At 47.4% G+C, this 25,502-nt stretch overlaps 1 protein-coding gene across 1 annotated transcript in view; it reads right to left on the bottom strand.

Moving 5' to 3' along the window:
- Positions 1 to 12,927, bottom strand: part of NTSR1 (neurotensin receptor 1) — a 49,782-nt gene extending 36,855 nt beyond the window's left edge. Inside the window, exon 1 of the mRNA XM_062505128.1 lies at positions 12,268 to 12,927. Within this exon, the coding sequence (XP_062361112.1) occupies positions 12,268 to 12,927 (660 nt within the window). The remainder of the gene's footprint in view (positions 1 to 12,267) is intronic.
- Between the last annotated feature and the right edge of the window lie 12,575 nt (positions 12,928 to 25,502).

Consider the following 25,502-nt stretch of genomic DNA (forward strand, 5'->3'; position numbering starts at 1 on the left):
AGGGTTTGGAGCACCTTGGTCAAGTGGAAGTTGTCCTTGTCCACAGCAGGGGGGTAGAATGAGATGGTCTTCTAACTAAAATCATCTTGTTATTCTATGATTCACTGCTGGCGAAGAGGTCTTTGATTGCCAAACCCATTCCTGGGCTGTTCCCAAACATTGGGATCACCCAGCTCCAAGGAAGGAATCCAGCTTCGCCCCACATCAACACCAAGCCCCTGTTTGGGACTGCTGTCTGTTTATAAGTGAAGGCAGCCAAGCAGAAAGGCTCTTTCTCCATCTGAGTGGTTTCCCTGCTGCTGAGATGCTGGCCTGAGAGGCCCCAGCCACAGGCTGGGTCTTGGCAGGAGAGCAGCACTGCTCCTGAGGATGCTGGACCTGGAGGGGAGGATTGGGTCGGTCGAGGTGATGGCTCCATGGAGCACCAGCAGGTTTTCCAAATGTGCTTGGAAATTTGTGAAATTTGTAGAAATAAAGGTAAAATTACAGAAAATTACAGAAATAAAGGTAAATCTGCTAACTATTAAGGTTTTCATAGAATAATCTTTCAATATGGAAATTTTTCCTAACATCCAAGCTGACCCTTCCCTGGTGCAATTTGAGGCTGTTTCACCTCATCCTACCACTCATTGCCTGGAAGCAGCAGCTGACCCTCAAAAGAGTAAGGAACTGAGGTGTGGACCAGCCTCCCAAAGAGGAAAGAAGCCCAATGCTGGAATGGAATTAATGCCCAGAAGATTTTCAGGTGTTCTTCAGCCTTGTCTCAACTGTACCCACAGGTCACAAGTCAAGATAATCTCCACAGCCCGATCAATACACGTGGCCTTTGAAGCAAGCTCCTCTCTGCTGCTCAGGAAAGGTGTTACTGTAAATCCACAGGGAAAATCAGGCATTGCACCCTGGCAGGCACAGCCCCAGCAAAAGGCACCTGGCACAGCCACGCTGCTGCAGCCCTGTGAAACTGGGGGGGGGGGGGGGGAAAGGAAGACTTGCAAATCACCTGAACTAACTCCTGAAAAATCACCTGGAATGTTAAGGTTGTGGGTTTTTTTTGTTGTTGTTTTGTTTTTGTTTTGGTTTTGTTTTTTTTTTTAATTTGAGAGCACAGCTCTGATTCAGAGCAAGGGAAAGCACTGCCTGTCTCTCCTGAATTCAGTGGGGAGGAAGCCAGTCTGTTTGCAGGCGTGTGGCTGCTGTGCACAGCTCCAGCTGCAGTTGTAGAGCTCCAGTCAATAGTTGCTTTACAGAAAAAACAGTTTTGTTTTGCAGGCACAAAGACCTCTTCTATCCCTACCCAGCAGGAGGTTTAGAAAACTGTCATTTCTTTCCCTGTTTCTGACCTTGCCTCTTTGCTTCTACTTCTTACAGGCTGCCAGTGGGTTTTTTATTGCTTTGGGTGTTTTCTTTTAATTGAAACTGAGTAAATTGTATTTTTCCCTAAATAGTTGATGAGTTTACCAAATTTTTCCATTATTTCATGGGGGGGGGAAACACACCAGCCTTTGGAGCAGAAAACAGAAACATTATTTGAACTTGGTTTGTGCAAGAGCACAGAGACATAACCTCGCAGTGAGGGGTTCTAAGCTCCTGAGGGCCCTTAGAAGCTGCTTTTTCCTGGGCAATATTTAAGGGATGAAGTTTAGCCCAGCACTACATGATATGAGAAAACCTCTGGGGCATGACCAACGATTTTCCCTTTCCCAAAAACTCTCTTTTTAAATCAATGAAGACACCAGCAGGCTTTATTTCTGGCTGTTCACTATAACATTCTTGCAGTAGCTTCATTGATAACAGGGGGCGGAGGGAAGATAAAAGCAATCATAAAAGGGAAAGAGCTTCTGCCTTATCTCCCTCTGATAAAGCCATTCCCTGCAGATCACATCTCCAGGCCCTTTTAGAGGAACTCAGGCTAGGCAAGGAGGGACAGGAGTGGGAGACTCATTTGCTGGGGAGAGACAGAACTGCAAAGCAATAATGCAGCTGGCATCTCATTCTCAAAAACAAATGGCTGCTGCCATGCTTCATCTTCCTTCTCTTTTCCTGCAGGACCCCTAACATTAATACCACTGGTGAGCAAGAGACCTGTTCTTTCTTATCAAAAAGCAGAGCAGCTCCCTCAGGCACCGCTCTGTCCTAAAGCCCCATCCCTGGTTTTATCCTGAAACACTCCTCTTCCTTCCAAGCATCTCCTTGAGCTGCCAGCCTGCCCCTCATGCAGTGGGAACTGCCCTACACTGGGGGAATTGGAAGAGCAGCTTGGCAAGGGATTGCACCAAGCTGAAGCTTTGTTGAAAAAAGACAATATAGGAAGCACCAGTGCAACGTGATGGGATCTGGGAGGAGCAGGGAGGGTTTGTGGCTGGAAGATGAGCTTGGCCAGTGGGTGCTGGGAGCCACAGCCTCTCTGTTTTGCTGTTATTATCCCCTCTCTGCCCTGTCCCCTTGGAAAAGCCCTTTTCTTTGGGTAACTGTGGTTTTGTTCTCACTGGAAGCACTGCCCTGGGACACACCGCTGGTGACACCCCAGTACTTTGGCTTGTGGTGAACTGAGGGAAAATGCACCCATAATGGAGCTCAGATGGAAATTCCCTGAGCTTTTTACTGCTCCCAAGCAGAGCATTCAGCAGTGACACAAGGTCTAATAGGCTTCTGCTGTTTTCTTTGACTCAGAAAAATTGCTATTGCAGCTGCTAATGCTCTGTCTTCAAACAAACTCCCTTTCTTGCTAGATACTAAAGAATAAATGGTATTTCCTTGGCTCCAGGATGCTCTTGGAAAACCATCAGATCAGGAAGAGTTTCTGGCCATGCTGCCATTGCACTGACCTCTCTCCTGTTAAAGCTGGGCTGTTGTTTCCTTCTGATACCCCAGCGCTGCCCTCCAGCAGCAGCTGCCCTTGGGAGTTTCATCACTGTTTGACTCCCTCTTGGAGAATGGAGGGCACAGGTTTCCCTTCCCCTTTGCCACGAGAGACAAGCTCCCAGCAAGCAGCAGTGACAGAGCCAGTATGATAACACAGGGAGCAAGTGGCATCACTCTGGTGGGGCAACAAACAGCTTCAGCCACATTTCATAGTGTGACGTTGGTCACATTTCTCCCCCATGAAAGGTGCACAGAAGGAGAAACAGAGAAGGACCCAAAACAGACACAAACCCATGCAAACCTACTAGCAAATTCCATAATGAGGTGCTGGGCCCATGGCATTACACCTGACAAATTCACCACACGAAGATCCAAAGGAATAAACCAGCCCCAGATAATTTCAGGGCATGAGAATATGTTCGGTATAATCTCAGACTTGGTGAGATTAATTTTCCTGACAGCCTGTTTAAAAGAAAAGTGGTTTATATTATTAAAAGAAATAAACCCCTCGCCAGTGCCCTATTGCGTGACCAGCAAAAATAACCCTTCTAGGTTCTCACCTACCTGGATGTCAGCATTTCCCAGAGGTTTTCATGCCTCCAGCCCTTTTCTCTGCCTGTGGAAGTACAAGCAGGCTCTTGGACACTGATTTTTGCAAAACAGCATGCTTAGATATGGATTTCTGGATTCAAATATTGCTAGCACTTGCCTACAAAGCACAGGGCACAAATCCACAGTGTATAAACCAGGGTAATAGAAAAGCCAGGGTGTTAATCTTCATAATGTGCCTCTCAGTGGGGATTTCACTTGAATGTTATTTGCATTAAATATGATACTGAGTGGTGAACATGCAGTTATAAATAAATTAAAGGCCATATTTAAGTCCAACACTGTCCCCCTGTTGACTTGCATCCCTGAGTGTGAGAGCTGTTAACAGTGGACTGTGCAGCTCTGTTCATCTGCATGACTTGCTGAAGGGAAAAGGGCTGGAGAGTTCCATCATTGGTGCCCTGAGAAACTCTTTTTCAGGGGAAATTGATGTGTTTTGTGAGGTTAAAGGTGTCAGCCAGTGCTGGAAGCATTGTGGACGCTTTTGCTTGCCTCTGCCCATCCCCACCTCCTGCTTATGGATTTTCTCCATAAAGGCTGAGCAGGCAGGAGACTGTGCTGGAGCCTCCCCTTGGGCTGCTGAGGACGGGGCAAAGAAAATTCAATTAGACTTTCAAGAGAGAAAAAAAGGACTTATCCCAAAGGAGAAGTGAACTTCTTGGTTACTTTATTGCTGCTTTTCCTCCGTGTTCCTCTCTGCTGCAGCTCCTCTCATGGAGCCTCAGGTATTACAGGGTTTGTTTCCTGGCATGGTTTGATCTCCAGGCTGTGTTCAGAGTGCCAGGCTGGCCATGTGCCTGGCTCCTCTGGACTGCTGCACTCTGAGATACTTACTGATCAAATTCCTGCCTTTTCTTTCTTCCATTTCAAGAGATTTTCCATCCTGCATTGGCCAGGAAACTCCTGGGAGACAAACCCAAGGCAGAGTTTGCTCCTTGGGTTAGTAAATGCAGTCTATTAAGTGTTTGGGCCATACACAGCTCCTCATCATTGTACCCTGAGGTCAAATAATCTCTTTATTAGTCTAAACCTATCCTTCTTCTGCCTACACTGCTTTATCAAACTTGACACACTTGGATTTAAGGAACAAGTATGACAGCATCACGAGCCCATGACTGACAGCAATAAAAAACGAAGCATGGGAAACTCAAAGGATTGAGTTTCTTCTTCTGAATTAAATGAGTATATTAAAATGTATAAATTACCCCCGTGGAGATAAAATGTAAGGTCTTTGCAGGAGGACTCAATAGTGATGCGAGTAATGAGTTAAACTTTCCCAGCAGCTGTGTGAGCTGCATTTTTATAAGATGGTTTTGAAAAAATCACTGAATAGGAGGGGAAAGTGGGTTAATTTCTTATTGAACATACTCAAAGAGTTATGGACTTATTAAACAAATTCTCTAAGGGAACAAGGTGGTATGAAAGTCCTGCCACATATTAAGATTATATTTGCTCAGTTCAGCAGTGCAGACATGCTTTGTTCTTGATTAAGTTAAAATTAATGGGATGTGGCATCGCAATGACTATATTAATTAGCTCATTGGAGTCCTGATCAAAAGTAGGGGCCTGCTGAGCCAGATGTCATCCTGCATCAAAGTGCTCGTGGCAGATCTGCAGCAGGTCCCTGCTCCCAGGTCTGGGTGAAGCTGGTAAGGTGATGAACCCCTTAATTCAAGGTAGAAGGAGGAAGAAAATGGGACGGTGAAGCCCTGAGATTGCTCTTCCTCTGGCTGCCTGACACCTCACAAAACCCTGAGAGCAGCCCAAGGCAGGAGGGGACCCGCAGCAGGGCTGAGCTGCCCAGGAGGAGAAGGCAGCAGGGACTTCCATGGGTGAACTGTGCTCCCCTGCCAGTGAAACAGCCATGAGCAGTGCCACCCAACCCAGGGCACGGCCCCTGGCACAGCTGCCCCTGCCATGCCTCCCTGATTTAGTGATTCTGAATATGCTTTCTGCTCTGTCCATGACTCTTCCATTCAGAGGTACTCCCAGCTTTTCCATGAGCATTTTGCATAAAATAGATGCTTTTTCTCCCCTTTCAAATACTAGGCTTTATGAAAGTTTACAGTTTTCCTTGTTTGTTTGTTAGTTAGTTTGTTTTTCCATTTCTGCTAGGAAAATCTCATCTCTTTGATTCCTGTCTTCAGCTGACAATTGCCCCTAGCCCATGAGAACACAAAAGCTTCAAAAAACATCACTGAACTTTTCCTCAAAGGAAAAGGTTCAGCTACAAAGGCCTTGTCCATTCTATCTTTGTTTCCCTGGGAGAGGAAAAGCTCCCATGGAGCTGTGCCCAGCAGTGCACTCTGCACTGAGAATTACTGAAGTGAAAAAGCCACAGGAGATGAGGAGCAAATCTCACATGCTGAAACCACCTGCAGGTGAGCAGCTCCTCCAGCCCAGCAGATGCATCCTCTCCAAAGGCCAAGGATGAGAGTCACACAGCACAGCCCTGTGCCACAGCATCCTCTGTCCTGCAGGAGCAGGGGTGATGATGAGTTTCTGGTACCCCAGGGAGGGAGGAGCAGGATGGACCTCCACAGACAAGGCACTTGAATAATGGGATACAAATCTGTCTCACTAATATTGTCCTCCCATTCACAGAAAATGAGCGAATGCAGGAAAATACTGGGAATTAACTGTCCGCTCAGATATTTTCTCTTTAGTCAGGGTTAGTACTCCACCATCACCATCTTTTCTAAACCCAAGCACTCTTTTCCCCAAATAACTCATCAGCTCAACTGATTTATCATCATTATATGTTTGGGGTTTATTTAATCCCACACCTAAGAGACTTTGCAGTTGAATAGAAGAAATGGTATCCATGGGAAGCAAGACATGGGGGAGATGTTACTGGAGCATGATGAGTGAGCTGAGCATCAGAGGCATCTCCAGCTTCACACAGTGAGAGTGGCTGTCCTGGAGGGCAAAGAGCAACCAGACAGACTGGGAATGTAAAAACCCAGATTCATCTGCTTCATGTGAGGGGAAGGAGGGATGTCAGCACTGGGACTGATGGATTTGGCATTTAATGTTCTCTGCTTTAAGGCTCACACTTCCCACCTCAGGGAAGGATCAGGCCAGGACCCCACCATGTTGCCCAGCCCCTCCAGTCACCTTTGCTGTGTCACCATCCCACAGCCCTCAGCAAGGGACAACTCACGGCAGGGAAAAAGCAATTGGGACACCACGGAAGCCCAAATTCCCCTCTGTCCCCCACCCAGGCTCCCCTGTGTCCCACAGGGGGATGCTGCCCATCCTGCCTGCCTCAGGGAAGACACAGAAGCGTTTCTAAACGTCAGGAAGCACAAGTGCCATCTGTGAGTCTCCAGCAGATGCTGCGCAGAGACGAGAGTGAAAGTCTTTAAGGGAAAGGAGGGGGGGAAGCAGGGAGATGACAATTAAATAGCTGTTTTAAATGATCTGAAAGATTAAAGGCAGATGAAGGATTTTTTTTTTCCTCTGGGAAAAGCAACTACAAGATTACCTTCATCTCTTCTGCCTTCACAAACTGCTGGTAAGAGGAAGACCTAAGAGCTAAATTGATCGGCCACGTTTCCTCATTTTTTTGTTATCTCTCTGGCTGACATCTTGGGAAGGGGGAGGGAAAAATAAATCAAGTGAATTAAAATCAATTGGGGGGGGGGGGGGAAAGAGAAGAAATTATGTAAGAACTGGCAAAACACAGCAGGCCAAGTGGTTATGTAAAGCAATGAACACAAGAGCTTATTTAAATTAGATCTAGCTGCGAGACAGAGCAGAGTGTAAACGGGCTGGGATTAGGCAGGCTGGGCTGTCGTGCATATGCTGAGTTAAAGCCCTGGTTCCCTGAATAGTCCGTGAGAAAAAGGCAGGCTTTTTAGGGATGCTCCCACTACAACAGATGGGCGCTGCTGCTGGGGTGGGGGTCCCTCTGCACCACTGTGGGGATGGATCCAGACACATCTACACACCAATATCTTCATTTTCTTGTCTACCTGAGGGTGTGGCAGCACCATTACCTGATGGGACACAGTCCTGCCACAAAGGTTCTGTTTGTGGTGCCATCAGAGGGGTGAGTGGCACCCAGGGCTTCTCTGGTGTAGTGAGTGATTTAAAACAGCAAGGTTATTAAAAACTTCAATAGGAGTTTTGGCTGTGACTTAAGGAAGAGAAATCAACTTCAATTCCTCTAGTCAATACCAGTATAAACACAGGATTCCTGAACCACCGACTAATACTGGATAGGATTTGCCAGCAAATCTGGAAAGAATTCAGCCATTTGGTTTTATAGCTTGCTATTTTCACGAAATATGGATAAATACTTGTCATGCATATTTACTTGGAATCACAAATCTGATGGTGGGCTAGATCCCTGCCTTCCACAGTACCAGAGCAGGGAGCACATCCCAACACCCTACCATGGTGCTCCTCACCAGAGAAAGTGCAAAGGGAGGTTTTTCAGCATCATACATTGAATTAGCAACTCTGTGAGGCTCTCATACTAATGGAAATTAAATAGATGACTTTGGAAGAGTGTGTAGAGAGCATGGTAATGGATGTCAAGGCTCCTGGTCCTTCCTTTCCATCCTCTTCACACCTGAGGCTCTTTGGCAGGTCTCTTCAAAGGGATTGCATGAAGAAATGTAGGCAGAAATAAAGCTGAGGAGCCACTTGGGCAAGCAGTTGTTTCATGTGCAGAGTTATTTACTCTACAAATCATCCAAACTGTGAGCAGCCTTCATAAAACATAATAAACAAGGGCTCTGGAGGGGTGGGTGAGCTGCAGCCACGCAGGGTGGGCTGAGGCAGGGCAGATCCAGAGAGGAACAGAGATCTTTCAAAAGGGTGAGGAGGTCCAGAGGAGTTCCCCAAGTGCTGCCCTAACAAATGAGCAACTCGGAGCTGCTGGAGCTGTGGCAGTTTCTGGAGGAGCAGGGCCTGCTGCCATGTGTTTTAATAAATGGGATCACACCAGCTGTCCTTGCAAATAAAACATTAGCATGTGTCAGACACTCTACCCAGGCACTCGCTGTAACTTGGGGGACATTTTGCAGCAGAGCCATCCAGGCACAGGGTGTGCCACACCAGTGGGAAAACATCTCCCCCTGTGAATTTTGGGGTGCCAGGAGCTGCCCACACTCAGCTCCCCTTGCACATGTGCCCAGTCCAGGCTCAGATGAAATCCTGGGATTTTAGTTTGAGGAGCTGCTGACTCTGTGTGTGGGGATTGATGGTGCACCAGGATTGCAGGTATTTCCTTCCCCTCTTTCCCCAGGTTCAGCTGTGAACCTCTCCATAAGACAGGTAGGAAGGTAAGAAAGTAATAAGTAGGAAAATCAATTTGCACTGCATCTGGCCAGTAAAATTCAGAGCTTTTTGAAAATCAGGGCTGAGACTGTGCAGTGTTAACAGCACACAGGGCTGCATATCGTAGATCAGGACAGTCAGAGGGATCCTTTTTGAGGAACCTGGTTCCAGAGGCACAAACTCATAAATGAACAGGGAACACCTCTCATCCTCCCCCAGAACTCTCATATCTATTGCTGCTGCAACGAGGAGCTTTAAAATCTCCTCCAGCTGAAGTGCCATGAAAACACGAACTTACTTGTATGACGTTAAGAGGTGTTTAATCTATGTGGAAAAAGAACCTAAAACTGGCAACAGTGCATTTCAGAGGATGTTTGCCTGCTAAAGAGTTTACTAGACCTAAATAATGTGGCTAGAATGGATTTACTCCTGGTACCAGATCCCACGTGGATGCCAAGATCCAAAGCAGACATCCCTGTCCAGCAGAAACACCATGAAAACTTGGCAATGGAGAATACATAATAAACCAGATTCACAGGCTGATTGAAGCAGCTGCAAGGACAGTGATGAGCAAAACTGGAAAGAGTTCTAAGAATTCCATATTGGAAGCCACACAGCGCTTATGCCTCGATGGCTAGAGGTGACATGTGCCTGGTTTGTGGGGACACACAGTGTCACCCTGCAGATCATCTCACCTACTGCTCATCCTGATTATGTGCTGCCCTGAACAATTTGTAATTGCTAGAAGAATATCAGTAATTACCTCTTACAGTTGTTACGGAGCTTAAGTGGTGCAAGTTAATGCGTGCAAGAACCAAATTTCCTGAGTATTGTTTGAATGATTACTTTTTTTATTATTATTACTACTACAAGGAATCCTTGTTGTTCACATTCAGTCTTATTTCACTCAGGAATGTCCATTAAAATTTGAATACTCAAAGAAAATACAGAGGAACTTTTTCAAAATCAGAGATGTTAAATTACTACAATCAAATAGGCCCTTACAACTCAGAGTATTCTGCGATTCTGTGAAATACTTTTTCCAGGAAGCTTGTTCCAGTTCAGAGAGGATCATTCTCCTGTAATGATCCCAGCAAAGCCATAGCTCACACTGGTCTCTGAGGGTATAAATTGGTACAATGCCCTGTTCTGGGACAGAACTTGAACTTCTTTCAATCAGTCAACAAATAAAACCACTTGGAGAACTAGCAGCTTCCAAAATTTTTTTAAAAAGCCAGTTTGCTTTAGACAGTTTGCCAAACAGGAATAGGAGTGAAATATGTTGAGTGATTCATTACAAGTGATTCGCCAGCTTGAGCAAGTGCATCCTTGCTCTTCTTGATTTAAAGACAGAAAATGAATGCAAAGAGATGCAGAGACGCTCTAAAGCAGCTTGAACCCACCACAAAAGACCAGGGCTCCAGATTGCCACCCAGCAAGACCTCTGCACGTCACACTCCACATCAGCACTGCCCTTTCTCTCCTGGATCTTCCATCATTTGTCTTTTTTTAAACCTCTGCACATCTTACGCCGTGAGAGCTCCGGCTCACACGCTGTGCAGTGGTTTCCATTAACGCACTTCAAACCTGACTTGCAGCTGCTGTGCTTATTCACTCCAGAGCCCTCCCCAGCCCAGGGCCCTGGCTCACGTTGTGTGATGCTTCCCTGTGCTCAGAGGAATGGAGCAAAACCATGAAACAACCTTCCTGTCTTGGCAAAGGCACTTTTGCATCCAGGTCCCCGAGAAGGAACAGCTTAGCATAGTTTGGGGTTTCGTTCTTCCTTCTCTCCCAACTTCTGCCTCTTTCTTTTAACTTTTAAATTAATCCACTAGTTCATTAAATATATATATGTATGAGGAAAAGCCCACAGGTGAACTTCGCATACACATAATACATTCATGTCTTCCTACTCCTGACTTGGCTAATGGGATAAGGTATAGCCTGAATAATTTCAAGACTGTAAGGTACACTGAGAATTGCTTAAAGTGTAATCTCCAAAGATATGGATAGGAAATAATCCTCTTGTTTTAGCCCTACCATGCTAACAATGAGTATCAGTTTAATCCCAGAAGGAAGATGAGTAGAAATAATGCATTTCAGTCCCATTGTTCTCAAATCAGACGGCTCACGTCTCCTCAGAGAGCAGAGAATTTGGGTTAAGTACACTGGGCTGCCACTGACAAAACCTTCCAGGCATCTACAGGAGAAATGCAGCCCTCACCACCTCAGATGAAAGTTAGGGATCATGACAAAATGCAGAGGGAATCCAGGGCTTCTATCAGGGCTTGATTTTGGTTCACTGGAACAGTATGGGGCTGGGGAGTGGGGGGAGGGACAGAGAGAGTTATGTCTAAACATTTACCAACTCTGATCTTAAATCTAAATGCACATACAGCTCACCTGCTTTTAGTCAGAAGTAATGGTTCTGACTCATTTCCATTTAAGTTCCCTTCCTTCAAGTGTGGGAACATCCCAACGACTTCAGTACACATGCAGCTTTAAATTCCAACTGCCCGCTGATTAACCCCACCTGAAATTCATGTTCCAAATAAAAAATTGAGCAGCTATCACATGCAAGCCTGGCAGCCAAAGGACTGTGGAGATTGGTGTCTTGCTCTCTTCTGTCCCTCCTTCCGTGTCTCTTACATTTTTCAAGCTCAATGCTCCAGTAAACAAATGCCTCAACCCGCCAGAGCACTGGAGCACGGCAAGTGTTGATGCTGAAATCCTTTCCACGCATGGGCGTGTTGGATTTAGCACTGCGTGGAGAGCAGCAAAGCCGTGCTGAAGTCAGGAGGGGCTGCTAAAACCAGCTGCGGATTTCCCCAAAACAAATAGCAAAAATAGCAGCCTTTGGTTTCCACGACGCAGCTCCTTTTCAGAAGCCTTTGCTACACCCTGTGTCCAAAACTTTCTGAAATTAGGAGCTGTCACTATACTGAAGGAAAGGGCTCTGGATCAACACTAGGAACTGCGAGAAGGGGAGAGGTGGTTTTATTTCCCCTGAATTTGCTGGGTGCTTTAGAGCAGAAGGGAAGGAGATGCAGAAAATGCAGAGAAAGTGTGAAGATTTGGGGATTTCTGGCTATGATCTGCCACCTTTAGGGGGGACCTGAGAGTCCCCGGCGCGACACGGCGGAGCGGGGCCGGCTGTCCCGGGCTGTGCGGCACCAGGAGCTCCGGAGCGGGACAAGGGAAGCTCCGAGCACGGGAAGGAGCTCCGGGGAGGATTGCACGGGGCCGGGGCAGGATTTACCCCGGTGCGAGGTCTCTGCTCAGAGTGGTGGGGCAGGAGCGGGTACGGGAGGGGCCCAGCAAGCAGAGCCGAGACCCTCATAAATCCCTCCTTGAGCGCACCCTGGGCCGGTGCGTCCCGTCAGGGCTGCCCGGGAGGGACATCCCCATTCCTGAGCCGGTCCTCGGTCCAGCCTCCCCCTCCTGCCCCGCCCGGCTCCGCAAAGTTTGGCCAGCCGGGAGAGGAGGCGGCTGCCGAGCATCCCTCACCTGGATGACCGTCTTCAGCGTGGAGGTGTCCACGATGGCGGTGCAGATGAGGGAGTCGGGATCCTGGTCCTTGCCGTAGATCTGCCCCATGGTGAAGATCATGGGGATGGCGAGCAGGAAGGAGGCGATCCAGATGCAGCTGATGAACTTCTTGGTGCGGCTGCGGGACATGATGCTCTTGGCTTTGAAGGGGTGGCAGATGGCCATGTAGCGCTCCACGCTGAGGCTGGCGATGTTGAGTGCCGTGGCATAGGTGCAGGCGTCCCGGAGGAAGTAGTAGCCCTTGCAAACGGCCCCCCCGAAAGCCCAGGGGTGATGGACCCAGATGAAGTTGTAGAGCTCGATGGGCATGCAGAGGAGGAAGATGAGGAGGTCGGAGAAGGCGAGGCTGGCCAGGTGGTAGTGCACGGTGCTCTGCAGGTTCTGCAGCGACTTCTTCCGCACCAGCGTGTACGCCGTGATGGAGTTGCCCACGGTGCCGACCAAGAAAAGAGCCAAGTAGATGACGGTCACCATCACTTTGGAGTAGATGTCGGTGTTGACGTCCAGGTCCTCCTCGTCGGGCACTTTGGGGAGCAGGTCGGAGCGGTTGGACGCGTTGGCATAGCCGCTGGGGTGCGGGTGCAGCGGCCCGGCCGGGGCCGTGGCGTTCGGGTGCATCCCCGGTGCCGGGCAGCACCGCCCGGAGCCGCCGCTGCCCCCGGCGGGGAACTTGGCTCGTTTTAATGCGGCGGGAGGAGCCGGCGGTCCCGGGGCTGCCGCGCGTGTGCGAGTGCGAGACGCGCCCCCCGCTCGGTGCGAGCGCCCGCGGCCCCGGCTCCCTCCTCCCTGCGGCTCCCTGCACACACACACCGGGACACGGATACACACCGGGACACGGATACACACCGGGACAGGGATACACACACCGGGACACGGATACACACCGGGACAGGGATACACACACCGGGACAGGGATACACACCGGGACACGGATACACACCGGGACAGGGATACACACCGGCACAGGGATACAGACACCGGGACAGGGCTACAGACACCGGGACACGGATACACACCGGGACAGGGATACACACCGGGACAGGGATACACACACCGGGACAGGGATACAGACACCGGGACAGGGCTACAGACACCGGGACACGGATACACACCGGGACAGAGATACACACCGGGACAGGGATAGACACTGGGACAGGGATACACACACCGGGACAGGGATACACACACCGGGACAGGGATACACACCGGGACACGGATAGACACCGGGACAGGGATACACACCGGGACAGGGATACAGACACCGGGACACGGATACACACACTGGGACACGGATACTCACCGGGACAGGGATACACACCGGGACAGGGATACAGACACCGGGACAGGGATAGACACCGGGACAGGGATACACACCCCAGGACAGGCGCACACACACACACACAGACACACACACACACACACACACACAAACACACAGACACAGACACAGACACACACACACACACACACACAGACACACACAGACACACACAGACACACACACAAACACACAGACACACACAGACACACACACACACACACACACACACAGACACACACAGACACACACACACACACACACACACACACACACACCCACTCCTGCCCCGCACAGCCACGCTCTCCCCGCCGGTCACTGCAGAGCACCCCCGGCCCCGCTGCTGAGAGGGGTTCTGCAGCCCCAGCTCGGTCCCCAAAGTGTGGCCCGTGTATGGGGATAGAGGGGTAGAGGGGGAGCAGGAGCCGGGCTGGGCTGCACAGCCGCTCCCCACTGAGACTCCCCCCACACCTTCTCCTTCCCTCACTAAGTCAGACACAGAGGTACAGATGGAATTGAGGGCTGTAAGGGGCTGCTCGTGGGTCAGAACCCCCTCCTTCATAGGGGAGGAGAGGTATCAGGGGTGCTCTGACACTCTTGTACATCTGTAAGTACTGCTGATTCCCAAATATCCACTCAGCTCTTGCTGCTGCTAGCATAAATACATGTAAATGAAGGGGAAAATGCACCAAAAATATTTACCTGTGCCCTGACCTGCTTGGGGCACCCTCAGCGCCGTGGCACAGCTGCTTTGCTTTGGTCCCTATCAGTGACTTTTCCCTTAATATCTTCATATCTGGGGATGTGGGTTCCTCTATGAGCTTCTCTGTTGCAGGGACAGGGGTTGTGGGGGTGTCCTGGTGATGCTGAAGGTGACAAATGGATCCTCCAAAGGGAAAGGTTCCCCAAGGATGGGTGGTCTGTGATGGGACTACCCTTTCTGCCACCCTGTAAAGCTGTGGTGAGCTGTTTGTCCACTCAGTCTCCTTTGAGATAAAAATATTTAAAAATGAAGAGAGGATATGGAGGAAAATCCCACTCAGGGCATCACTGGTTTATTCAAAGACAGCCATAATTTTTCCTGTTCATTAGCAGGTGCTGAGTACCAATAGCCAGTGGGCTCAGTGTTCACCCAGGCTGCTTACCTAGTTGATGAAAGATGTCTAATTCTTCAGTCAATCAAATCATCTCTTGAATACAAGCAGCAAACTTTCCTCAGCCATCTACCAAGAGTCAATATTCCCCCCAGTTTTGCTCTTCTTCCATCCATCCATCCATCCATCCATCCATCCATCCATCCATCCATACATCCATCCATCCATCCAATAAGAACACCACGGAAGAATAACCAAAATCAGATTTATTTAATCATGTTATTCATACCAATTTGGAGAGAAATATTTTCCAGCACTCATCCCACTCTAGTTTAGAGAATGACTAATAATCTCTTAACACCAGTGTTCCTTTTATTTCAGGTCTTCTGTTATGAAATTTCTATTAGTTGAAAGGAGTTTGTCAGAGTTGCTGTTCCCAACTGGTCTCCCCCATTGCTCCTAACCCTTGGACAAGGTCGTGGGATGGATCAAGAGAATTTATCCTGGAAAAGGAAAGTGGAACATGAAGAAAGTTGATGCGGTGTACTATGTTTGAAGGAGAGCTGCAACTGGGATGCAAACCTTGTCCTGGCTACCCACTGCCCCCAACCCTCAAACCCCAAGCTGGGGGGAGCTCAGAGCCCCATGATTTAAGCACAAACCCACAATTATGGACTAAAGCAGCTCTCCCACAGATGCAGTGAGTGAGTTCTGTTGGGATCTTTATCTGTAACAAAGAGTTATTGTCCCTTCTGGTGCTGTAACTTCGTTTTGGCCTTCTAAAAAGCAGTTGCTATTCCCACAAACAAGATACCCATCTGCTGGTCTAATTTTGCAGTGTGGATGTGCACGTTTATATCAATAGCTGTCTGCAGAAATGCTCTGGTTTGGGTTTTGCTGCCTCATGTTTCTGCACACAGATGATGCTCAGGCACGGCTGACAACAAGGAGAGAATTGCCCCAGCAGCTCTTCCCGAGTGCTCCATGTGCTGCCTCTTCCACTTTCCCTCCATGCCAAGTTCTGGCAGGGAATATCAAGAGATATAGTTTGAAAATAATTCTAATTGCAGACTGAAATAGCAGGTACCTGGAAATAATGTGGCTGTTGATCTACAATCACCACTTCAACAGACTGGTGCAGTTTGTACCGGCCAAATCTCTCCTTTCCTAAAAATGCATGAGGAAGGTACCACCCCAGAAGTTGGTAGGGACCACCCCAAAAGTGGGTTGAGTGGTCCCATCAGGAAAGACCTCACCAGTCCATTTTTATGAGTTAATTAGTTTAATAAAGTCTATTAATTTTTTGGTAAATCTGCCTCAACCACACATGAAGGATTCTCACGAGCAGACAGCTCTGTTTCTCACAGACAGGGTGATGAGCACAGAGCTTGTCTCCTGGGATGCAGCCCTGCATTCCCTGTGCAGGGATCAACCTTTCCCCCTTTCTAGAACGTTTTTGCCCAGGCAGATTCTCCCTTCTGTCCTCACCTCGCTTTTACAGGCTGGTCCAGCCTGAGACCCTGCAGCTCTGGTCTCCAAGCAGGCAGAGGCTGAGCCTGCCAGAGGAAGACATCCAAGATATCCACCCCTTTCCCATCCCACACCCACTCCTTTTCCTCTCTCTGTAGCACCTCTTTTCTCTCCCCTTTGCCATTGCATGCCCTGGGGGATTTGTGAATTCCCTTTCTACAAAATGAATGACAAAAGCATCTCTTCTCACCTTCACTTCTGCTCCCAGCGAGGTTTTAATCCACGTTCCCCTTCCAGCCAAAGCAGAGGCGGGGATGAACCGCTTCCTTCTGGTGCTCCGAAGCCTCCACCATAAATCCCCACTGTTTGTTTCGGAACCGGCCGACCTTTTAGCTAATCTGGGCTCGTTTTAATATATTTTGTGTGTGTGTGTCTGCGGCTTAAAAAAGGAAAAGAATCATGGAAACCAAGAAACGCCTGATCTCAAATGTTACAGCAAGGCATTTACTTAAAATCTTGCTGGAAAATGTCACCCAAAAACCTTATCTATTTAAACTGCCTGGACTTCGAACTGAGGGTCCCACAGTACCTCAGATGTGAAGCCTCACTCCCCTTTTATATAGAATCAAGTATTTAAAATCCTTTATTTTTCCAGGTGATTTCAGTCACTGGGAATTTTTCGTGTTAATCCTATTCCTGTCTGATTTCATAGGGAGGGATTTTTCGGAATGGCACAGGAAACAGCAGAGGGAAAGCTCTGCAAGAGGTTGGTGCTAAGAGACAGCATCAACCTTTTTCCCATCGAGCACCCAGCCCCAAACCCCTGTTAGAGCAGGTTCATGAGGTGGGGGATGCTGGAGTGATCGAAGCCTTTAAAATCGCTTCCCACCGGGCTCACTATAGACAGCCTCTCCCCTGAAAGTCAGGAGTGTCTAAGATGGGTTGGGAAGATAAAATCCTGGAGTGTACAGGGATTTTGTTGGGGCATGCTGTGCCTGAAAAGCAAGGAAGTGAGGGAGAAAGGGGTGATGGAAAAAGGGACATCGATCCGCATTGTTGGTGGCAGTATTGACTGGATCATTACTTACAGGCACTCCTACACTCAACTTACTGCAAAATAAAGTGTTGGCTTGGCTGAACAATAAACAATATTTACTGCCTTTGGCTGGACTGATTTCAGAAGAGTATTTTAAATCAAACCAGTTGATGCACAGGACGTTTATTGACTCTGGTTTTCCTAGCAGATTCACCCGCTGAGGCTCTGCAGCGTGAGCAAGTGTGGGTTGGCAAAGTGGACAGACATGCCCAGAGCAGAGCAATGATCACACATCCCAGCACATTTGGTCTTGGGCAGCTTTAAGAAAGAAAAAGGCAGCCCAAAACCCAGAACACACTGTGATGTGTATTGGTAAGAGAATCACTCTGAAGAAGGATCAGTCTCTGGGAAGGAAAAACTGGGAAAGAAAGTGTCAAGACACCTTTTAGAGGTCCTGTATTCTGCGTGTTGCATGGTCAAATTCAGTCCTTTACACAGACAAAACTCCTTCTAAGATAATGAATGTACTGGCTGACAGACCCTGTAGTATTTGTCTCAAACATCAGAGATTGACACATTAACTAGACACACAGAGGAGATATCAACTGCTTTAGCTTCGAGATAAAGGAGTTTGGGGCCCCTTGGTCTGGTACTGTAACAAGTCCAAACCTGATTCCTCATGGCAATAAATGCATTTTGTCTTCATATATGCAGTACAAGTGCTCACCACACAGACAGTCATGCTGCACACAGGGCTTCTCTTTGGAAATCCTGGGGTTTATTCCAAGAACAAACACAAAAATTGTCAGAGAGAGTCTAAATGGAAAGTTTGTGCTTGCTGTGGCTGGGACCCTCCCTCGCAGCCCCAAGCACGGCACCAGCAGATGGGCTGTTCCTCTGTTCCCCAGGGGTTTAATCTGATTTTGCAGCCCTGGCAGTGGCTCTGCCAGCCGTGCTTCCAACAGCTCCGCGCAGCGGTGCCGGCTCGGAGCACAGCCCTGGCTGCCAGGAGCGCTCCAGCTCCAGCCCAGCACTCTCCCTTCTGTCCCTTCTCCTCTCACACCACACCAGCATCTTTCAGGAAGTGTCAGGGCTCAATTCGCAGATTAGCCTCATTTTCTCAGCTCTCCTCCAAGTAATTGATGCTGTTTTCCAAATTTGCGGCAGGCCTGGCAATTGTAAAATGCAAAGGAAAAAGCAGCACAGCAAAAATCCCTGGCAGCCAAATGCTCTTTACTGTCTTTCCCCAGTGACCTTCCCATGTTTTAGAAGTGCTCACAGATCCTGATTGAATGCCTTGGATTTCAGGAAACACACAAAGCACTGGGCCTGTTTTGTGCTCTTTCCTGGTGTAAGCTTTTATATTAAATGCTGGAAATACCATGGGCTGGAAGAGCTTTTTCCTTGGCTCTACGTCACCAAACAACAGGATGTGTTCAGACACCCTTCACCCTGGTCTCTTGCACTCAGAAAGTCCCTTTCCTTTTCCAGGGAGACCGGCATTGAGGGATGCATAGGGTCAGCATCAGAAATGTTCCCAGTGGAAATTTTCCTGGGACTACCTACACTGGCTTTGAGTTCCTCTGTGACATTTCAAACTCAAAAACTTGGCACTTCATTTCCTCCAAAGCACGCTGTGACCTGTGCAAATGTTTATTATTGGTTCCCTGTAATCTGGCTCGTTCTTGCTATTCTTCCTATTAAGAGCCCACATCCTCCTATTTTTTCAAGCATTAACACCCTGAGCCTGGGCTGCTCTCAAACCCATGTTGATATCCCTATCCCTGTGTGAGAAGAGGGTGCTCACATCGTTCTGCAGCTTCTGAGGGTCCTTCCTGATCATCACAAGGAGGAAGAGTAAGAAGCTGCTGAGGCTGCTGAGCTCCATCCCTGCCCTGTAGCCCCCTGGGCACAGCCTGATCTCAGCCTGGAGAATCCCAGTTTCCATACTGCTGTTTCCTCACTGATGTCACTGCAGGAACTGCTGCTCTGATGCTGAGTGTGAGACTCAGAGGAAGGGTTTATTCACACTCCTGTGGCCAGGAAACTGTCCGGATTGCTTGGTGGGCTTGCCTGGGATTCTTTGTTTCCGAGCAGGCACAGTCCTGCTGACCACAGCAGATCTGCAGAGGCATCAGCTCCCAGCCCTGTGCCCAGCCTGACACCTCCCAGCCACATCTCAAACCTCAGCCTGTGCTGATTTCCTTCCTCCCCTTGGCCAGATTTACTCACACAGTTTCTCAGTTCAAGCATCTTGGACCAGAGATGACAAAAACAGTATTAACCCTGTTAGTGTGAGCAGAGTGTCCCTGGAGAGGGATTTTCTTTTCTTTCTATTATGGCCTAGAGGTTGTTGCACCCAACCCAAGGGAAAAGGCTTCCATAATCAGGTAAAAGCTCCAATTCCAGAGACTCTATAATGTAGAGCGGCCCTGGGACTGCTCTAAATTAAACTGTAAGAAAACAACCAAAGGAAGCAGGAGATAAGGAAAAACATCTAGCCCAAAAAATGGCCAGGGACATTCATTCCTTTCATCCTGTGTTAGAGAGGGAGCTCATTCAATGCCTTTCAGTGATAATTGGGGCTGCATTCAGTACCTGAATTTTTTTTTTTTCCATAAGTATCATACAGAGTGTTTGGGAAGCTGCAGGTACTGAAGAAATGGTGGTGGGGGGAGGAAAGCCCAGCTTGTGGGAAATAAATCTTTGGTTGATTTAGTGGAAATATGTTTACTGAGAAGGGGAACTCTCTGGACAATAGCTATCTTTCTAAACATTCTCATAAATCACAGACAAACTGTTCTGACTCCAAGGGAAAATATTTCCAACTGTTTCACTGTTAAAAAATAAGTTGAGTTTTTTCATCTTACAGAAAACAATGCCTGCTCTTCCAGCATCTTTTCATTTTTGCTTCTAGAGACTTCCCTGCTCTGCTTCTTGTCTTGCCTAACCTGTGTATTTTTTCCAAAGCTTTATGCCAAAGCAAAGGGGTGATCTTGTGGTGTCTTTGCTAGAACTGCTGAACCAGAATCACAGAATGGTTTGGGTTGGAAGGGACCTTAAAGGTTATGTTTCCACCCCTGCCACGGGCCGGGCACCTTCCACTGTCCCAGGCTGCTCCAGCCCCAATGTCCAACCTGGCCTTGGGCACTTCCAGGGATCCAGGGGCAGCCACAGCTGCTCTGGGCACCTGCGCCAGCCTTGCCCACCCTCACAGGGGAGACTTTTTCCCTAATGTCTAATCTCTACATGTTCTCTGCCATTTTGAAGCCATTCCCCCTTGTTCAGTCATTCCATGCTCATGTATAGTCTCTCTCCATTTTTCCTGTAGCTCCCTCAGGTACTGGAAAGCCACAATCAGGTCACTCCAGAGCCTCATTTTTTCCTAAACTCAGGCTACAGTTTTTCTGTTTTGTTTACAAAGCCCATGTGTACAGATCTTGAAACCAAAACAAGCTCACTTCTAGTGCAATACATGATTTTACAGCAGAACAGAAAAAGTTACCTACCCAGCCTTGAACCCAGGTCTGGATGCCGGAGGACAAAGGTCTGGAGAATGATTTGGGTAGAAGGGTGCATTCATACAAGGAATTGCTAAACATCAGCAAAGCCACACTGGTGACAAGGATGTAAAATAGGTTAGAAAAAATTAGATGGAGTCCTTCTTCCTCAGTAATGATCATGTTATCAAAATAAGTCATATTTCACCAGTAGCAAAGAGAAGTTACAGTGAAAGAAACTTCCAAGAAAGCATCTGTGAGATGAATTGGCAGGCAGCTGAGCAGAGTTCAATTAACAAAATTATTTATTTAAATGACTTAATTCTCCAGAATTTGCTCTGATCTTTCAGCAAATTTTGCAGCCACAGGTCAGCTTGGCTCTGATTTTGTGTGAGGTTCAGAGAGACCCTTAAAGCCCTTCTCTTACCTGGAGCTATGCTGGCAAGATGAGCAGGTTGACCTCAGTGCAAGGAGAAATATTGCTCTGCCAGAGAGGCACAATGAGAAACAGAGCTATGAAAATCAAGGATTAAAAGCCAAAAGTCAAGCCGAAGTCAGGGTGTCTGGATCTGCCCAGATTTTGTTTGCATAAGTAATACTTTCAGAGGGCACAAGTCCCCAGGCAACATTTCCTGTCGCCTCTACAGCTTAATTCACACAGCAAGGCCAATGCTTGGAAATGCTTTTCCAATGTATGGGGCCTATAAATATGGAACATATTTTTTAAAAATTGTGATTTTGACTATAAATACCAGGAGTTATTTTTAAAGACTTTTAGGGGTTCTTCACCTGTTGTCCTCAAACAAGCTTGTCTTGAGGGGTGTCTCATTTGAGTCTCCCTGGAGAAAGAGAGGCACCTGAGACATCTCAGTGGATCATTTCTGGGAGAATAACAAATTACCAGCATTGATGAGCCTCTGAAACCATTGGCAAACGAGCTGAGCAAGCAACAAATCCTAAATTCATCTTTGTGAGGACTAAGCTTTGGGTGCATTAGGAAGATGTGTAGTTCCCACCTGCTTGTATCTGTACCTTAACAGAGATCTTCACTTCCCAGAAGCCCCTCCAAAGAGCTCAGAAATATATCCCTGTCCTCTGTGAGACTCTCTGCTTCCCTTGATAAGTATGCAAACACATTTTATTATGAGCCTAATATGCCAGCTAGAAGGAGAAATTTATAGTCTGCCATATAAAGAGATCTGAGATATGCTCGAAAAAGGGCAAACTTGCAAGAAATAAAATCCATCTTGTGTTGCAATATGAGGAGATCACTTTATCTGTTCATCTTTTATTGGAATAAAAGGGCATGTGTAGGTATTGAATTAGCTGCGTGACATGTCACAGGCTGAGCTCCAAGTATAAAAAGAAAGATTTTGATCAAATGCACACTTACTTCAAGATGTAAAAGGGATGATGTGAGGAAGCAATTTTGCAAATTTAAGCAAAATTGTTTTAGAACAGATTTTGACAGTAAATAGAGACAGAAAATGTGACAATCTTACCTTCACCAGCCAACCAGCCCACAGCAAACCCAGCTGCAGGGTCTTGTCACAGCTGGTCCCCTCCCTCCTGCAGCCCATGGTGAGAGCTGACCCAGGGCATTCAGCACATCACTCTGCTGGAGCCAGGGCAGCTCACAGCCCTTTGGCTGGCTCCAGCCTCAGAAAAAGGGAGAAGAGAGCTGGAGACAGGGAGCCCAAGTGGGTTCTTTTGCTTGAGGGGTGACTCCTGATCCTGTTTGGCTTTTGAACCTAATCACAGAGGATCTGAGACCAGGTGATGCTCCGAATCCAGGAGGGGTGCAATAGTCTCATGTTCAGCTCCTGACAGGCTGAATTTCTTCTTCAAGTGCTAAAAGTCAAGGAGATAAGTTGAATCCATTTTTCTATAGATTCTCAGTCTGCCTAATTGCAGACTTCCTCACAAGTGCCATGCTCGTGGAGGACTCAGAAGACATGAAGCTATTTTTACTCTACATTTAACTCTTCTCAGCCACTAGCAACTGAGAAGTTGTGATTAGTGCTGTGAGTTCTCCTGTAAAACAGTTATCCAGTGAATCACTCTTCACTGGCAGGGCTCTGCCCACCTTCCCACCAGCCTCACCAGGTGATAGCCTACTATTATAACTTCTCCAAGAGACAGTTATTTCATGGAGACAATCCTTTTCTTCCTCTCCTGCCTGGTAGGGAGCTGCTCTGCTCAGCTCCATGGCAAAGAGCAGCTGCTGGTGGAGGTGACCCTTCCAGCCAGGGTATCCTCACAGATGAGGCTTCAACTGCTCACACACCAGAGAGCCACAGGGAATGGTCCTACTGGCTCCAGGGAGCTGATAAAGGTGGGGAAAAAATAAATGTTACCCCAAGTTCCTGGAGATTGACTGTTCAGGACATGCAGGGGGATCTGAAGTCATGGTTCTGGTTTGTGAAGTTACCCCCACAAGCAAAAGTGCCCTTGCTTTACCACCTCCAGCTGGATCAGGAGGGCATTGTCCCCAAAATGAAAAGTGGCTTCCCTGCAGTGTCTGGTGCATACAGAACTCCTGTCCCCCCTTCTCCAAAAATCAATGCACAGCAATGCAAAATCAAAGCACAGCAATGTGCAGGGTCTCTGCTGTGCTGTGTTTCATCAGGAGAGGAAGCAGGAGCAGATCCAGACCTGCTGTAACACCTTGTCGTGCTGTGCCAGGTTTGAGCTGGCCTGGGCTGAGCAGGAACATGGGAATCCAGAAACACTGGTATTGATCACGGGCAGGTTGTGCTGGAGAGGAGCTGCAAGTGGCAACAATAATCATCATCATTCTAATTGCTTTATTTGATCACACAGACAGAGCCCAAAATGTGCCGATAGTAACAGGAACACCCTGTGAGCATCTTTGATTTTCTCTTCATGAAATCACACGTTTCGCTGTTGTTTCTGAAAAAACATAGGATGAGAATCATTACAAGGCAAATTAGGTTTGAATGTTGCTAGTTTGTGGAGAAAGGATGGAGACACAGCCTCAGTGAACTCCTGTTCTGCCCAGAATCTGGAATCAGTGGCAGAGCTCCACATCTGAGCCTGATCCTGCCTCCCTGACTGCTCAGACCTGCTCCAGAATTCAGGAGTTCCTATTTTTGCCACATCCCAACTGACTGGGAGATAAACAGGCTGGGTTCAGATACCACCACCAATGTGTTTTTGTATTTCCATTAAGATTGATCTTGACAATCCTGGAGGTCTTTACCAACCTTAATGATTCCATGATTCTATGCCACCATCTAAATGAAAAGGAGTGGAGCAACCACAAGGCCAAAATTCACTCCCTTCCTCTAACTCAGTGCACTTGTGTCTTACTGCCTCAAGCAAACTATTACAGCTTGTGTTTATGTGGATCTTTTTGCCAACCTATAAAATAGCAGCAAATCCTCATGCTTGGCTTTGGCACTGAGCAAACATCTCAAACAAACCTGCCTTGAAACTCCCTGGTTCCTGCAGCCCGTGGATTTGTCCTCCAGAGTGTCATGACCGTGAGGTTTGGTCCCAAATGGCTTAAATGACATTAAGTGGTTTCTCCATTACTCCAACAGCAAAGCCCATTCACGGGTGTAATTTCTAACCTGGCACAGATGAATGAAGTTCAATTTGTTTGATGATATCCAGAGAAATGTTTTTGTTTTGGAATAAATTGAGATAGAGGGTTAGAGATGCAGGTTGCAATAAACCTGCAGGAAACCTGTTCTTACTGCTCAGAGCTGCCACTCCTAGTGCCAGGCTGAGCACCTGCAGTGCAATAAGGCAGATCATTATGGGTGGGATGCAGAATAAGTGTAAATATTTTGCATTATAGCATTTGCATAATGGCATTTGTCCAGCTCATGTGGATTTAAGCCCACAGGAGGAGCAGCAGCCTTTACTTTCCTTCCCCAATTCAGCCCACTGAGGATTTTCCTTCACAGAAAGAAGACATAAATCCTGAGGTTTAGAATCAATTCTGAGCTTGGAGTGAGAGGATGTTTGATGTTAAATGTTTAAATTAAACACAGCAACTTCTGCTATTCAGACAGAAACCCACTCCCTTGGGAGGCTTTCTTGTAGGTGTATATAATGGGACCAGCATTGCAGCAGCTAAAATCAATGTGGAGTCTGCTACAGCACAACCACAGGGCTGAAGCTGGAGAATGTTGGCTCATGGGTTTTGTTGTGGGCTCCCAGTTCAGCCTGTGGTGAGGGGATGTACATCCCAGAAACTCCAAGGCATCTTCTTAGTTAAGGATTAAAATTTTCCTAAGTACTTTGCTATAATTGCATGCTTTTCCTTAAATTAAATGCTTGAATAATTCTAGAAATAGGCTTGAACTAGAAAATGCTTCACCTCTAACTATAATTTGCTAGGAAACAGGTAAAAAAAGGGAGAGCTCAGGCAAGAATAAGTAGCACAAGTATAAAGAGGTTTGGGAGAAAGGAATGAAAGACTGAATATGTATCAGCAATAACTTACATTTATGTTACTGTCACAGAGCTTTGAAAATAAAATCCACGAACAAACAGGGATAAATATTAAACCAGCATTTATGTTCACTTTCATTTCAACAGTGCAAATTCTTAAACACATTAAAAAAGATTTAGATTTTCTAGATACTCAGAGGTTTTGTAGGCACTGTCAAATTTGATTCAAGTCGACGAAGAAGTCTGAATACTCTGTATAAATATGCAGCTTAGTAAGCCTTGTACCCAGCCCAAAAAGCAAGATATTTTTAAGCAGCAGACTAGAAATTTCATACAGCCTCCTCATGACT

This window comes from Cinclus cinclus, chromosome 18, assembly GCF_963662255.1.
Source record: "Cinclus cinclus chromosome 18, bCinCin1.1, whole genome shotgun sequence".
Taxonomy (NCBI): Eukaryota; Metazoa; Chordata; class Aves; order Passeriformes; family Cinclidae; genus Cinclus; species Cinclus cinclus.